Genomic DNA, 16,862 nt, shown 5'->3' on the forward strand with positions numbered 1-16,862 from the left:
AGCATCTAGTCTCTTGTGCCTCCAGATAAATGTTTAACTAGGTGGGAAATAATTTTTCTTCCAACTGTCCCAAATACAAGATTCAGTAATTAGACTATCAAAAGTTTAAAAGTGGAAATTTATTCAGCAAGACAAAGTATAAAACTGTTTATGTACATAATTTTCAATTTAAAATCATCTTGTTTACAAAATGATATACAGGTATATTCACATGAGTAGGAAAGAACTGCAGATGCTGGTTTAAATCGAAGGTAGACACAAAATGCTGGAGTAACTCAGCGGGACTGGCAGCATTTCTGGAGAGACAAAATGGGTGACATTTTGGGTCACATCGGGTCTGAAGGGTCTCAACCTGAAACGTCACTCATTTCTTCTCCAAAGATGCTGCCTGTCTCTCCGCGTTACTTGAGCATTTTGTGTCTACATTCACACGAGATCAATTCTCTCCTTATTGTCTCAAATTAAAAAGCTGCAGAAATGTAAGTTTTGATGTTACTAAATTAATCACTTTCTCTTTAGTTTCTCTTTACAATAATGAGCAAATTATAAAAATATACTAATATTACATGCATTGATAAAACTCTTCATGCCCGCCGGTTCTATTTTATCAAGAGTTTCTGCTAAACATTTTCTCAAGAATTGGAGGTCACAGAACAGAAAGATAACTATTACACAGTCAACACAGTAAAAATATATTCAAAGCATTTTGCGAAAGGCCATTTCAATTTTTCAAACCAAAATGTAAAAAAGTAGACTTTGAAAAATGTCACAAGTTTATTCAAATACATTGGTACCATCACTTTGTCAAAATACCTGAGAACCAATGAATTACCACTTGCTAATATTAATTACACATTCATCACCAACAGTGGTTGAATTATGAAACTATGAAGCTGCTGTATGCACTCCCAATATCACCATTACATTCACTTTCTTTCTGTGGGTGAGAAAGGATGAAAAAGTCTTCAGAATTCACCTTTTGTTTTTAAAGCATTACTTAAATAAGCACATTTTAGAAGACTGAAATTAAAGCTTTTTTCCCCCAGGAGTTGCTAACACTATAAAGTACCAACATTTTTTTAACACAAATGCTTTTTGCAAAGGGAGAATATTTGAATTTTGTTCCAAGATCTGACGTGAAAAAAGCTATTTTGTACCAGATACATGAAAATAATCTAGATTACAGCAACCAAGTGTAAATCATTGGATTAATTTGATATAGAACACCTTATAGGAAGTAGGTTTAGTTTTCCAATGTAAAACTTGTATACAGTTTGATATTTACATTTTTCTTCTCCAAATAACACTGATAAAACAAATTGAAATAATTCTGCCATTGAGGAATCAGAGTGAACAAATTAAAAAATATATCCTGAAAGAAGCTTGAGCATCTGGATATCAAACTGGGACAAAATGCGAACTGGAGACGTGTGGGGATTTGACTTGGAACACTGTAAATTCCACTTTTCAAAAGTGATCAGTGCAGAAATTGAAACTAAATTGAAAATTTTGAACAGCAAATTTTTGAAATGGAAATATATACAGAAAATACTGAGAACACTTAGCAACTCTAGAATGTGAAACTGAATTAGCATTTCAGATTCGGACCTTGCATCAGCTGTAAAAACTAAAGGACAGAATAACTGTGTTGCATAAAAATGGTCTCATGATATATATCACAATTCACTTTGCACGTTCACTCTCCAAACTACCGCGAGTTCTGATAGAAAGTCCCAGAAATGTTAATTCTGTCAGACTTACTGAGTGTTTCCAGCATTTCCTGATCTATGTTAAATATCCAGTAATGCACTTAGTCCACGTTAAAGTTGCTATTTTACAGTCCGAGAGACAAAATAGTAAACAGGAGGTGTTAAAATAAATAGAAAGCAATTTGTGTGCAATATTTTTTTTAAACCTGTTGATTTAATAGTACATTTGCTTTCTGAACCCAAGTATGTTGATTACTAGAGCTGGAAAATGAGAAACATTGGCTCATGATTAGGTTTTCTCTTCTACACGTGATTTTTTTCTGTAAATGTAGGTGACTTTTTTTCTTCAATGACGGTTGAGTGGAACTTTTCAAATGGCAGTGAAAGCAGTCACAATATTTTTCAGGCAAAGGTAGCTAAATAGTTGGTAAATAAAGGGGTGAAAGATTCTGCATTCATTAGGGAAGGTTAGAAAAATGAGCAACATAGTTTGCAAGGGTTAATGGAAAATAAGGCCAAGCCACATAGGCAGCAGAATAGGAGACATCTTGCATAAGAAAGGAGCACAAAGGGCACTCGTTGCTTAAGACAAGCATGAACCATACGTACAGGATATCAGAAAAATCACTTCTCTAATTGCTAATTTAACGCAAAAGCCACATCTGATAATAATACTCTTGTTACTATGCCAACACTGTCTTTGGAAAATGCAGCACTTGGGAAGTAACTACTGATACTACTTCATCTGCTTTTGTAACTGCATCTAAGGTTACTTTGCAAGGTTAAGGTTTGCATTGCAAGTAATAAATACATAAAACTTGCTTACTTGAATGTATAAATATGCTGTGATTGCTGTTAATCTTTGGAGTTGTTAGTCTAGCCTTTGACTAGGCCTTGTATGCAAGTAAAATAAAGTTAGTCTGACGACCATCTGTTTTGTGTGAGTCAAGAGTCTTATTAGGAGTCAAGATTTCGACACCTGTTGGAAAAGATTAGAATGGAATTGCAGCATGACGACTTTCTTAATTTAGAACATTCAGTCCTCTTAAATCTCAACCTTCACTGCATGTTGTAGTTCTGTTTATGTGAGGGCAAGGGCTAAGAGGTTTGTAGGGAAATGCCCTTTTCTGCAACTTGTTGCTTTCATCTGTGCCACCCCAAGTGGGGAAATCAAAATTAAGATAGACACAAAATACTGAAGTAACTTAGCTGGTCAGGTAGTATCTCTGGAGAAAACGGATGGGTGACGTTTCGGGAATGTCCCGACCCGAAACGTCACCCATTTTATTTCTCCAGAGATGCTGCCTGACCCTCTGAGTTAATCCAGAACTATGTGTCTAACTTTGGTATAAACCAGCATCTGCAGTTCTGTTTCTAAATCAAAATTAAGACAGGATTGGTGTTGGCCATGCACATGCATGACATAATCTGTCAAAATACCAGCTACAGTGTAGATTTCCACTGCTGCTCATTTCAACCCTATCCCAAGTTACAATACCCACTTTAAACCATCCCTATTGTTAAAACGCCTTTTTCTGGGGTTAAGCTCCGGCCCATTCTCGTTTCAAGCATATTTCAAACAGGCATCAAATTCAGTTATATCTTGTAGTTCTTGTAAAATTAGATTGCCTTTGAAAGTCTGCAAATTGGAATTGAAATGTTCTGCCACACCTCCTCCCAGAGAGTGGTAGCTGTGTGGAATGAGCTTCTAGTGAAGGTGGTGGAGGCAGGTTCGTTTTTATCATTTAAAAATAAATTGGATAGTTATATGGATGGGAAGGGAATGGAGGGTTATGGTCTGAGCGCAGGTATATGGGACTAGGGGAGATTATGTGTTCGGCACGGACTAGAAGGGTCGAGATGGCCTGTTTCCGTGCTGTAATTGTTATATGGTTATTAGGGGGGGGGGGGGGGGGGGGGGGGGGGGGCGCAAGTAGATCTCAACATCAGCAATTAGTTATGGAATGATTTTACTGAATTGTGTGCAAAACAAAGAATTCTACTGTATCCAGGTACATGTAACAATAAAGTAATATTCCTATATTTCCAAAGCTCAGTGTTTAGATTGAATCTAATTAAATACATTTTAATTGAATAAATCAGATTTCTCAATGTGCGATTTAAACCTGCATTCTTTTGTGTGCTATGGTTTAATTTTGTGATATTCAGATTTAACTTTTCTTTCCCATTACTTGCTCAGATACTTGAATATGAATATCTAAGTCAGATTTTTCTAGCCTATCCCAACGCCTCAACTCTCCCACGTTGGGTATTAGATTCATGCCAAATTATATTGCCTCTAGAGCAGACACAGATCTATTCTCTCTCAATGTTTAGTTCTGATTACAAAACTCAGCATTACATTAATTGACCACAATTTCCTGTCAACATTGTTTAATAATTGAAACTAGCAGCTGGACAATTTGAACACTGGTTGCAATTTCTCATCTCGTCTCTCAACCGTAAGATAAGTGGTTAGTGGTTGAAAATTCTTAATGGGGAGAACGGGACAGGAAGCATCTTGGCAAGTATCACCCAACCATGACGACACCACCACCATTTTTGTGGCAAACGTGCAAAACATTGAAGTTTCAATAGCATACTTTAAGGAACTTCTGTTAAATGTTTTTTATTCCAATACCCAATCTATTTGAGCTAGCTCTTGCACAAAATACAGAAGTTGTTAAATATTTTCCTTCCTTGAGTTCGCCAGGTATTACCAAATTGCAAAAGATAGGCACAAAATGTTGGAATAACTCAATGGGTCAGGCAACAACTCTGAAGGAATTCTCCCGAGATGCTGCCTGACCACTGAGTAACTCCACCATTTTCTGCCTACCTTTGGTATAAAACAGCATCTGCAGTTCATTTTTATTACCAAATTGCTTCTGGAGAAAAATAAGTCCATGATATTATCTGATGCTAAACCAAGGCCCAAAAAGCCCAGCTTTCCAATCCATTAGCTGGATTTTTAGAATTCAATCTTGACACCATACGAACATTTGTATGTACTGGAAATAATATCAAAAAACATTAAGGAAAACTACATTGTAGATTTGTACATAGATTTGAAATTCCCATATAGCCAATCAAATCAAAATAGACTTTGAAAAAAACTTTGTCAGGAAATATTTGAACAATTCACGAGTGAACCTTCACACTGTCGTCTTTGTGGGCAGAGTAGCTGTTTAGTTTTAGAGATACAGCGCGGAAACAGGCCCCTTCAGCACACCGAGTCAGCACCGACCAGCACATTAACACTACCCTACACACACTAGGGACAATTTACACTCGCACAAAGACAATTTACCTGCATAACTGTACCGCTTTGGAGTGTGGGAGCTAACTGAAGATCTCGAAGAAAACCCACGCGGTCACGGGGAGAACTTTCAAACTCCATACAGACAGCACCCGAAGTCGGGAATGAATCCAGGCCTCTGAAGCAAGAGCTATAAGGCAGCAACACTACCACTGCGCCACCGTGCCGCCTGGCAAAATAACTTTGCTTTTTAATTAAACCTTTGTTTCTGAAGTATTCCGGTTATTTTTCATGTCTTTCATTCTATAGCCACGTTTGCAATGTGCGGTAGCAACTTGCCAAGGATATTTTGGTGCCACTAATTCAGGACTTCCATTAAATAGAGGAATAGTGTCAGCAGATGTAAAAGACCATCTTCATCTACAAATTCCCCATGAAGGTGCATGTCATCCCGTCTTGGAAATGGACCATCATTCCTTCAGACATTCATTGTTGCTGCAACAATGTTCTGGAACACCCTACCAACTGTAACATTGGAACACTTCCACCACTTGAGTTGCAGTAGACCAGTGTGGCATCTTTACAGGGCAACAAGGGATCAGCAAGAAATTCTTGAATTGATTTAATAAAATATTAAGACAACTTCTGTAAATTCAAAAGGAAATAGTTAAGACTGAAGTTCATAACCTGGCCCGTTGCAGAAATCTAAGAGTCTAAATTAGTACAAATGACAAACAGTCATTTCCAACTTTACATTCAAAATGGAAACATGGTTGGATGGGCATGACAGAGGTTGAGTAAAGACTTTGTACATGTAATTAGTGGGAAGACAGTGCTCCAGAGGGAGGTTATTTCCAAGATGAATCACCCTTCACTGTCATTCCATATCTCCTGCTACTCAACTTATAAATAGCACATAGTTAGAGTCCGAGATCCATTTGCCTGAAGAGTAGACATGCTTAAATAAGGCCTTGAGTTTCAGGATGTGTAGGAAGGAACTGCAGATTCTGGTTTAAACAGAAGATAGACATAAAATGCTGGAGTAATTCAGCGGGCCAGTCATCATCTCTGGCGAGATCCTTCTCTTCACGGATGTTGCCTGTCCTACTGAGTTACTCCAGCATTTTGTGTCTATCTTGAGTTACAGTATGTTCATTTGAAAGCCAGTCACAACTGAACAGTCTATTTCAGCCAATGCAGGGCATATAATGTCAAAACTCAAGCTGAATGTTAGCAGTCATCATCTTGGTCACATAAATAACAGGGCAATACCGTCCGCGAAAGTCAAATAACATTCTAGAAATTTTCAAATGGCGATTCCCACGTCTTAAAGAGATAAATAAACTGCATCGAAACAAATTGTGAAACAGACTTTGTTCCCATTTGATATTGGAAAAAAACAATGTGAAACCATTTCATAAGGATGAATAGGATATAAAACTGCCATGGAGTAGTTTGACATCTATTGTGCAGTAACCTACTGAAGGAACTCAAGCAACACAAAGCATCCTTTATCTGCATCTGAGGCAGGAGATAAATCAATATATTTATAATTCATGCATGACAAATTATTTTCAATTTGTGTGCGTGGGAGGAAAGTTTATAGGCTACCCAAAATCGAAACTGAAGTTAAATTTTATGATCATTCCATTTAATACTACACATTACATAGAATTACCCTCTGTGTTGCTTCTACTGAGGATTTTGAATTTTAATTGGGAGACACGATATTAGACACTGGTTGGTTTCTAATACTTGAATCAAGGACAAGTCATGAGAGAGCCTGAACTCAAAACCTGTTTCTGCCCTTAGAACATGGTGACTTCCAGTAAAAAATATTGATCAGTAAAGTTGCTCAACCTGCTTTTCCATTGTTAAATTATGTGCGTCAAGGCAAATTATTGAGCTGAAAACTCATGGCTTCGTGGAAGAATGAACATGCCAAGCCACTGATACTGATAGCATCTGAAAACCCAGATTGAAATACTGGATATGACAGTGTTAACAGTTAATGAGAAATCTGATGAGGTACATTCCACAAATGAAAAAGCCTCGAACCACCACAGGCTAAAGATGAGATAATAAGAGCTCCCAGCAAGTACAAAGACATTAGACAAAAGAAATAATAAAAACAAAGGATATACATTACCATTCTGAATATTGACTATACATATATATATCTTCCCTGAACAACACGATATTGTATTTGAAGTAAACTTTGTTTAACAATGTTCATAAATGGTAAACAGTTCCGCAATCAATTGTACATGCATTGTTTACAAACCCACAGAACAATAAAAATATTGTAGTAAATGTAAAAAAATGAAGAAATTGAAGAAAAACAACCGGGTAAAAAAGTTACATTACCTCACTTTATATCCGCACATTGTTTGTATCAACTAAATTTGAATATTTATTTTTCAAAATGTACAAATATGTACAAGTTCTTCACTGTTTTACAAGTTTCAATTGCAGAAAGGAATTAACTGTGGCATTCTGCACGGTGCATCAACTGCATTTTCTCCAATACAAAAATAACTTCGATGACTGACACCCGACAGTGATTGTGCAGTGCAAATTCATTACCAATGGAAGAACCAGTTGATTACAATTATTATTCCAATGGCTTAATCTGCTTTTGTGCTGCAAGCTTTACTAAATATTATGCCATGTCCATTTACAGTAAAAGTTCTGCGAGATCTTGAGAAATAAAACAAGCTACAATGCAGCTAATCAAATCGGCATTGCAAGCATGACATGTACTGAAACTCTTGAACTACACGCGCAGTTAAAAAAAAAACAACAAAAACAGGAAATACTGGGAATACTCAACGAGTCTGGCAGCATAGTTACTGTTTCAGACCAACGACTTATCATTAACCTGAAATATTAACTGTTTTTCTGCTTTCAGATATCCAGCACCTGCAATTTATTTTCCTCCAAGAATATTTTAATACTAGTTTGAACTGTTTACTGCAAATTAATAATTTCCATTTGCTTCAAACTGCTCCAATAGACTTCCTGGGGCAGCAACTGTATACCAGACGGGAAATTAACATTTTAGATCAGAAGAGAAATCATTTTCATGACAGAAGTGCATTGTCTGCTTCACTTTAAGCTCTGGTTTATCAAGGCTATTGGCTTTGTTATATAATCCATCTAATTTCTTCACATTGCATCTTGATTGCAAAACAGGAGATGATCTTCATGATGCAGAGATAACCTGGTCCAAAATCTCATCAACAACATTTGATTCGTAATTTATTTGTTTCAAGTCCAGTTCAGGTATAATATTTTGCAGAAGCTGTGCAACACCAATCCGTAGAGACTTGAGTTCCGCACTGTAAAAAGGACAAAACATGTTCCTATATTAATTGTAACATAATTCTGTGTGATGCAATAACAGTAGAGAGAACCGTTCTTGCATGGTTTTGGAGAAGCTGGAACGGGGTATTGATTTTAGATTATCAGCCCCGGGTCCGTGCCAACCAACGATCGCCGCACCTGAACACTATCCTACACATCCTAGGGACAATTTTTTACAATTTTCCCAAGCCAATTAACCTACAAACCTGTACATCTTTGGAATATGGGAGGAAGATCTCGGAGAAAACCCACGCGGTCATGGGGAGAACGCACAACCTCCATACAGACAGCACCCATAGTCAGGATCGAACAGGGGCCTTGCTGCCTTACAGCACCAGATTCTACCGCTGCGCCACCATGGCCTATTTTCAATGGCATCAAACCATATATAACCATATAACCATATAACAATTACAGCACGGAAACAGGCCATCTCGGCCCTACAAGTCCATGCCGAACAAATGTTTTTCCCCTTAGTCCCACCTGCCTGCACTCGTACCATAACCCTCCATTCCCTTCTCATCCATATGCCTATCCAATTTATTTTTAAATGATACCAATGAACCTGCCTCCACCACTTCCACTGGGAGCTCATTCCACACCGCCACCACTCTCTGCGTAAAGAAGTTCCCCCTCATATTACCCCTAAACTTCTGTCCCTTAATTCTGAAGTCATGTCCTCTTGTTTGAATCTTCCCTATTCTCAAAGGGAAAAGCTTGTCCACATCAACTCTGTCTATCCCTCTCATCATTTTAAAGACCTCTATCAGGTCCCCCCTTAACCTTCTGCGCTCCAAAGAATAAAGCCCTAACTTGTTCAACCTTTCTCTGTAACTTAGTTGCTGAAACCCAGGCAACATTCTAGTAAATCTCCTCTGTACTCTCTCTATTTTGTTGACATCCTTCCTATAATTTGGCGACCAAAATTGTACACCATACTCCAGATTTGGCCTCACCAATGCCTTGTACAATTTTAACATTACATCCCAGCTTCTATACTCAAACCAAAAAAACTTTTGAATAACAAATACCCTGGAGATAATTCTATGTTAGAAATATTCATGGTTTACATGTATACAGATTGTAGAGTAGGAACTTGCAAATGGATAAAAAACATTCAACTGAGGAACTCATTGTAACTCAGAGCTGACGTCCAAATAATCAAACTTGAAGCATTTATTAATTTGTCAATTCTTATTAATAAATCAATCCAACAGTGACCAGTGAATCTACCATCATTGGAAGAAACAGAAAACGTGGAGGAAACCGACACATCATTTGAAAAACTCCGCAAAGACAGCACCAGAAGTTTAAAGCCAACTTGTAATGCAGCAGCTCTGACAGCTGCACAACTTCAAGCTATTTCACATTGTGCATTATAATTTACCCATAACTCATTTGTAAATGTGCTTTACCTTGAACCTTCCCTCTCCAGTTAATTCATAATTTTTGCACATCCTCTGCCTACCCTTGATAAGTACTACTAACTCTTGCTATATAATAAACGTTTGCCATCCACATCCCAACATCAGCCACTATATGTGGCACAGTGGCGCAGCAGTTGAGATGCTGCCTTACAGCGCCAGAGACCCGAGTTCGATCCTGACTATGGGTGCTATTCGGCCCTTCGAGCAAGCATCTCCACATGACCGCGTGGGTTTACTCCGATTTCCTCCCACTTTCCAAAAAAGTGCAGGTTTGTCGATTAATTGGCTTCTGTAAATACTCCCTTGGTGTAGGATAGAAATAGTGTATGAGTAATCACTGCTCGGTGAGGACTCGATGGGCTGAAGGGCATATTTCAATGCTGTATCTCTAAACTAAAAACGAAACCACTCCAACACATCAATTTGAAACTTTAACTTCTATCATGTGTGATCCTCAAACACAAAAATTGGTCACTGTATTCAAATGTTTACCCAGTATTTGCTGAAGACTTGCTCGGCCTTGCTTCAGTGACTTCCTGTTTTAAACATTCAACTTCATTCGAAAGATTTGCACAGTGCAACTGAAATGCATCATTTTCTTTTTGCAGTTGGTCAACCTTTGGAAAAAAAACAGAAGGTAATCTCACCTTTGTAAAGGTTACTTCCAAATGCAGCACCTTATTTTTGTGGCCACTATTTACTGACCATGCTTTGAAACTTCGGTTCTTATCGTAAGAACACTTCTGAAACATTTTCTTTTAACCAGAATAGTGATTGGAAAGTCAGAAGAGAGCTCAGCACAGCCAATTTTCCAACCATTAATAGGGCAGGAACATACAGCCAGAGACGACTGTGGCACCATCACGGCTAAAACAAGATTATAGCAAGTGCTGCAAGGGCCTACAGCTGGTAAAAGACCGATTTATTTACTCATCATAACCAGCATCTAGCTAAAGAATTTACAGTATAATCGTGAACAAAAAACTACCTTCAATATATCAATGGACAATAGGCAATAGTTGCAGGAGTAGGCCATTTGGCCCTTCGAGCCAGCACCACCATTCAATGTGATCATGGCTGATCATCCACAATCAGTACCCCGTTCCTGTCTTCTCCCCATATCCCCTGACTCTGCTATCTTTAAGAGCCCTATCTAGCTCTCTCTTGAAAGTATCCAGAGAACCGGCCTCTACCGAGGCAGATAATTTCACAGACTCACAACTCTGTGGAAAAAGTGTTTCCTCATCTTGTTGTGGTTGCTGATACTCAAAATTAGCTCAGGCGACGCAGAGAATTCTTCAAGAAGTTCAAACCTTGATTTGCAGATTAAGGCTAGAACAAGCGCAAATCACTTGAGAGTTCAGTCCAAAACAAAGAGCTGTCCCTCTTTATGGCATGTTTAACTCCGTATGTCCCACCCCCTGTGCATTTCCTTACCCAATCACTTGCACACATTCCCTTATCACTCCTTACCCAATCACTTGCAAACATTCCCTCAGCAATAACCAATCACTTGCATTTACTTTTTTCTTCCTTCCCAGTTATTTTCCATTCCGTAATACCTCTTTTTAAATCACATGACTCCCCTTTCTTGGGTCCCTTATTTCTCCGAGCTAGGGCTTCGTACAGATTTACAACGGTCATATAATTGTCACAATTGATATATGCTACGTGCTAAGCTAGCAGAACCCAATGTTTACTTCCCTATCTTAGGCCTCCTTTATCACTCTTAGTCATCTCAGCGAAGTTACAAAGGTCATATAACTGTGACAACTAATTTACGCTAAGTGGTGAGCTAGCTTCGAGGGGGAGAACCCAAACATCTTCCCCCTCAATGTATATAAACAAAACATATAAAAGGCGAGCACAACTATCTTGCACCAATGTCTTATCCCAACATAAACAAGCTAATCCAAACATGCAGAGCAAAGCCAATTCCAAACATGCAGAGCAATGCTAATACAAAGGATAATAGATAAAGGATGATATTTAACCATCAAGTATTACAAACACCAAGAATATAAAATATAAAGACAATATACTCCCATAATCTCCGTTCTAAATGGCTTACCCCTTATTCTTAAATTGTGCCCCCTGGTTCTGGACTCCCCCAACATCGGGAACATGTTTCTTGCCTCTAGTGTGTCCAATCCCTTAATAATATATGTTTCAATAAGATCCCCTCTCAGCCTCCCAAATTCCAGAGTATACAAGCCCAGCCGCTCTATTCTCTCAGCACAAGATAGTCCCATCATCCCGGGAATTAACCTTGTAAACCTACGCTGCACTCCCTCAATAGCAAGAATGTCCTTCCTCAAATTAGGGGACCAAATTCACAATTCTGACACTCCGTAGAATAAACCTTCCCTATTTTCCAAACAAGCCACTTAAAAGCCACTTGTCCCAAACCAGACATTAACATTAAAATAGTGCCCTCCACTATGTTTGGGACAAAGACCCATCATTTATTTATTTGCCTCTGTACTCCACAATTTGAGATTTGTAATAGAAAAAAAAATCACTGGTTGTTAAAGTGCACATTGTCAGATTGTATTAAAGGGTATTTTTACACGTTTTGGTTTCACCATGTAGAACTTACAGCTGTGTTTATACATAGTTCCCCCATTTCAGGGCACCATAATGTTTGAGACACATGGCTTCACAGGTGTTTTTAATTACCTCCTTAATGCAGGTATTAGAGAGCTCTCAGCACCCAGTCTTTCCTCCAGTCTTTCCATCACCTTTGGAAGCTTTTATTGGTGTTTATCAACATGAGGACCAATATTGTGCCAATCAAAGTCAAATAATAAGCCATTATGAGACTGAGAAACAAGAATAAAACTGTTAGAGACCTCAGCCAAACCTTAGGCTTACCAAAATCAACTGTTTGGAACATCATTACGAAGAAAGAGAGCACTGGTGAGCTTACTAATCGCAAAGGGACTGGCAGGCCAAGGAAAACCTCCACTGTTGATCACAGAAGAATTCTCTCTATAATAAAGAAGAAAATCCCCAAACACCTGTCCGACAGATCAGAAACTCTTCAGGAGTCAGGTGTGGATTTGTCAATGATCACTGTCCGCAGAAGACTTCATGAACAGAAATACAGAGGTTACACGGCAAGATGCAAACCACTAGTTAGCCGCAAAAGTAGATGGCCAGGTTCCAGTTTGCCAAGAAGTACTTAAAAGAGCAAATGCCTCAAAACTCATTGGCCGGAAGTTCATTCTACAGCAAGACAATGATCACAAACTTACTGCTAAAGTGACAAAGGAGTTTTTCAAAGCTAAAAGATGGTCAATTCATGAGTGGCCAAGTCAATCACCTGATCTGAATCCAATTGAGCATGCCTTTTATATGCTGAAGAGAAAACTTAAGAGGTCTAGCCCCCAAAACAAGCATAAGCTAAAGATGGCTGCAAAATGACCTTTATTAAAATCTGACAGTTCACTTTAACCACATGTGATGTTTTCTATTACAAATCTCAAATACTGGAGTACAGAGGCAAATAAATAATTTAGACCAAGCGCAGGCTTGGCGATCGCTTCGCCTAACACCTCCGCACAGTCCCCATTAACCAGCCTGATCTCCCGGTGGGTCAGCACTTCAACTCCCCTTCCCATTTCGAATACGACCTTTCTGTCCTGGGCCTCCTCCATGACCAGAATGAGTCCCACCGCAAATTGGAGGAGCAGCATATTTCGCTTGGGTAGTTTACACCCCAGCGGTATGAATATTGACTTCTCCAATTTCAGGTAGTCCTTGCTTTATCCCTCCTTCCCCTCTCCTTCCCAGCTCTCCCACAGCCCACTGTCTCCGCCTCTTCCTTTCTTCTTCCCGCTCCCCCTACCCCCACATCAGTCTGAAGAAGGGTCTCAACTCGCTGATTTTCTCCAGCATTTTTGTCTACCTTTGATTTTTCCAGCATCTGCAGTTCTTTCTTAAACAAATAAATAATGTGTGTTTAAGAAGGAACTGCAGGTGCTGAAAAATGCTGGAGAAACTCAGCGCGCGAGGCAGCATCTGTGGAGCGAAGGAAATGTGCAACGTTTCTTCAGGCTGATGGGTCTTTGTCCCAAACATTATGGAGGGCACTGTATATGTTTTCCCAGTAATTATAGCATTCGTTACATGAGCAATGACTGTTATTTCATGACTGTGGTTAAGGTGGATAAAAGTCCACAGGATCGACAGCAAAAGAAAGAACTCAATTGAATGCACCGTCTGATTTCTGATACGGGCACGTTGTGTTTTATGTGCATGTCGTTTATTGTCACATGCACTGAGGTACAATGAAAAGCTTTTTGTTGCGTGCCAACCAGGCAGTGGAAAGACTACACGTTATTACAATCGAGCTGTCCACGATGTACAGAGACACGATTTATGTGTTTTTAGTATAACGCACGTTCATTTAACACTAAAGCCCGATTTACACGCTCGTATTTTTGGAAAACATGCTCAAATTTACATCTGGCGTAGTGACAAAGGTTAATTTGCATGTTTTTGATTACGCGCTGCTTTTCAAGAACAGAACCCTGGCGTAAAATGCGAGATGCCTATATTCAAATTCTGCACCTCAAAGAAGGATGTTCTAACACACAACGGCATCTTTCTTTAAGTTCTGTTTATCTGTTGAATGAAGTTTCAGTAATAAGAGGAAGATGGTAAACCCAGGATTAATAAAAGACAGATATCCAAGTTGCAAAGAGGGAAGTTACACGAGTTGATGTAACAGATTACAGCAGCAAATGCCGAATCAGATACAGCTGTTAAGTTTTATTAATGATATTTAAGGGAGAATTTAAAAAAGGCAAAAATAAACAAATTGAAGATTAATGCATTTTTAAACGTTGAATTGAGGTATGACTGAGATGTTCCTGTAAATACATAGTGTATCCAACAACAAAACAAAAACCTTTTAAATGTACTTCAGTGCAAGTGACAATAAACTAAACCAATCAGCGATACTGCACTGAAGCAGTCATTTTCCAAAATGTGAATTTTTGAATATAATTAAATATAGTTTATCTTCGTGCTGACAGTCCACATGTAAAACGCTTTACACATTACAAAATTAACAAGTGGTAAAATAAACTAATATGCCTCAGTAAAATATTCAATTTTGGACTTTTGAGTTACATAATACTTTCAACATAAGTTTTCTGCTAGCAGTAAGTCACAATAATATTATCATTTTTAGTTCAATCACTTACTTTATCCTTTAATTGATCCCGCTCTGATTTGCAGGTATCTAGCTGCCGCGACATGTCCTCGAGCTGCTGGGCTTGTTTGTCTTCCTCTTTTTCTATGCAGCATTCCTGCTTGGGATTCACCAATGCCTGGCTCTGTTGCTTTAACAATTCCACTTCCTTCAGTGCAAGCATGTATTGGACTGTCTTTTGGAAATTGCTCAAGTTGTTGAAATCTTTCACGCGCTCGGTCTCATCCCCCATGATGGACTCATACTGGGTCCACTGGTGGCAGAGCTCCTTTTTAGCGTGATTACCAGATATTTCAAGAAGCTTTTGTGACGTTTTCAGTTTCTTTTCTAACAATTCATTTGTTGCCTTCAAGCTGTCCTTCTGTTCGGTCATGGATTTCAAGTTTTGCTGGATTTTTATCATTTTGCTACTTTCATCTACACTTTCTGATGAGCAAGAAAGTGAGACATTATGGGGCGGGTGAATTTGTACTCTCTCTTCAGTAGCACCTCCAGAGAAGCTCTGATCTGGAGATGTAGTTCCCTCTTCCTTGACAAAGACTTTCAAGTTCATTGTTTGCGTAGCTGAAGATATTGCTTCACGACTCCTGGGCAAATCATTACCATTGCAGTTGTTAAAACATGACATGTCCACACTGTCCTCTTTTTTAACCTTTGACGAGTCACAATTTTCTTCATGCTTTGGTGTACTTTTCTCTTCAAGAAGGATTATGTCATCTTCAAAACTGAGGTCTCTGGCTGCATCACCATTCTTAGACATGTCGTGTGAACGTCCATCATTTTTTTTTTGTTTTTTTGGATTTGGAGTTGCATCGTTATAGTCAAGTTTTCGTTTAGGACTAGAAAAAAAAAATTAACAACAATAATTGCAGGACTATACCACTCACTTAATACGGCAAAGTGGAAAACAATTGTCGGATGTAAACACTTAAGCTTCAAAGATAGATATAGATATAGATATGCCATTTATTGTCACTATACATGTACAATGAAATTAAAAGCTGCTCGTACTCAGTGCATACATATAATTTAGTACAAAAAACAAGAAACAGAAAAACAAAAACAGAAGGGAGAAGGGGGGGAGGGGAAGATAGGTGCACAATTCTGCGGCGCTATATACATATATACAGATGGAAGTCCGGGTGTTGGGCTGTGAAGTCAGTGCATGTGTGAATTTGAATTAAGAGTAGTTATAATTTTCGGAAAGCAACTATTCCTGAGTCTATTTGTCCTGGATTTGATGCACCTATAGCGCCTTCCAAAGGGCAGCAGGTCGAACAGTCCAAACGCAGGATGGGAGCTGTCTTTGATGATATTCTTTGCCCTGTTAAGGCAGCGGGAGGTGTAGATATCCATCAGGATATCTACACCAAAGCACGTAAATTCAGATTTAGTTATCATTTTGAAATCCTTATGCATTCACTTTGAAATATGTAAAATATATAATCTCATTTTGTACCATATCCTCAATTTACAGAATATTCCAACCTTTCTCTTTGCTTGAGATGCTTACATGCTGTTTCATCATTATTTTTCATATTTCTGCTGAATAACTGGTATTAATACAGAGCCCTCAATCAAATTCAATGAAGTTCCCAGCCTACCATCAAATATTCAAATTGATCGCTGTTAGGTAAAGTTTATTGAATTGCACTACTGGAAGATAAACCTTATAAATACAATGCCCTCCATAATGTTTGGGACAAAGACCTTTCATTTATATATTTGCCTCTATACTCCACACTTTGAGATTTGTAATAGAAAAAAAATCACATGTGGTTACATAGAAACATAGAAAATAGGTGCAGGAGGAGGCCATTCAGCCCTTCGAGCCAGCACCGCCATTCCTGTTCTCCAGAGTTGCTGCCTGACCCCCTGAG

General features: G+C 38.6%; 1 protein-coding gene across 1 annotated transcript in view; it reads right to left on the reverse strand.

The window, feature by feature from the left end:
• Window positions 1–6,475: 6,475 nt before the first annotated feature.
• Window positions 6,476–16,862, reverse strand: part of LOC129703023 (MORC family CW-type zinc finger protein 3-like) — a 47,890-nt gene continuing 37,503 nt past the window's right edge. The window contains exons 16-18 of the mRNA XM_055645192.1: window positions 14,975–15,821; window positions 10,254–10,378; window positions 6,476–8,309 (exon numbers count right to left, since the gene is read on the reverse strand). Of these exons, the coding sequence (XP_055501167.1) occupies window positions 8,174–8,309; window positions 10,254–10,378; window positions 14,975–15,821 (1,108 nt within the window). The 3' untranslated portion in view covers window positions 6,476–8,173. The remainder of the gene's footprint in view (window positions 8,310–10,253; window positions 10,379–14,974; window positions 15,822–16,862) is intronic.

The sequence above is a fragment of the Leucoraja erinacea genome, chromosome 13 (assembly GCF_028641065.1).
Source record: "Leucoraja erinacea ecotype New England chromosome 13, Leri_hhj_1, whole genome shotgun sequence".
In the NCBI taxonomy this organism is placed as follows: domain Eukaryota; kingdom Metazoa; phylum Chordata; class Chondrichthyes; order Rajiformes; family Rajidae; genus Leucoraja; species Leucoraja erinaceus.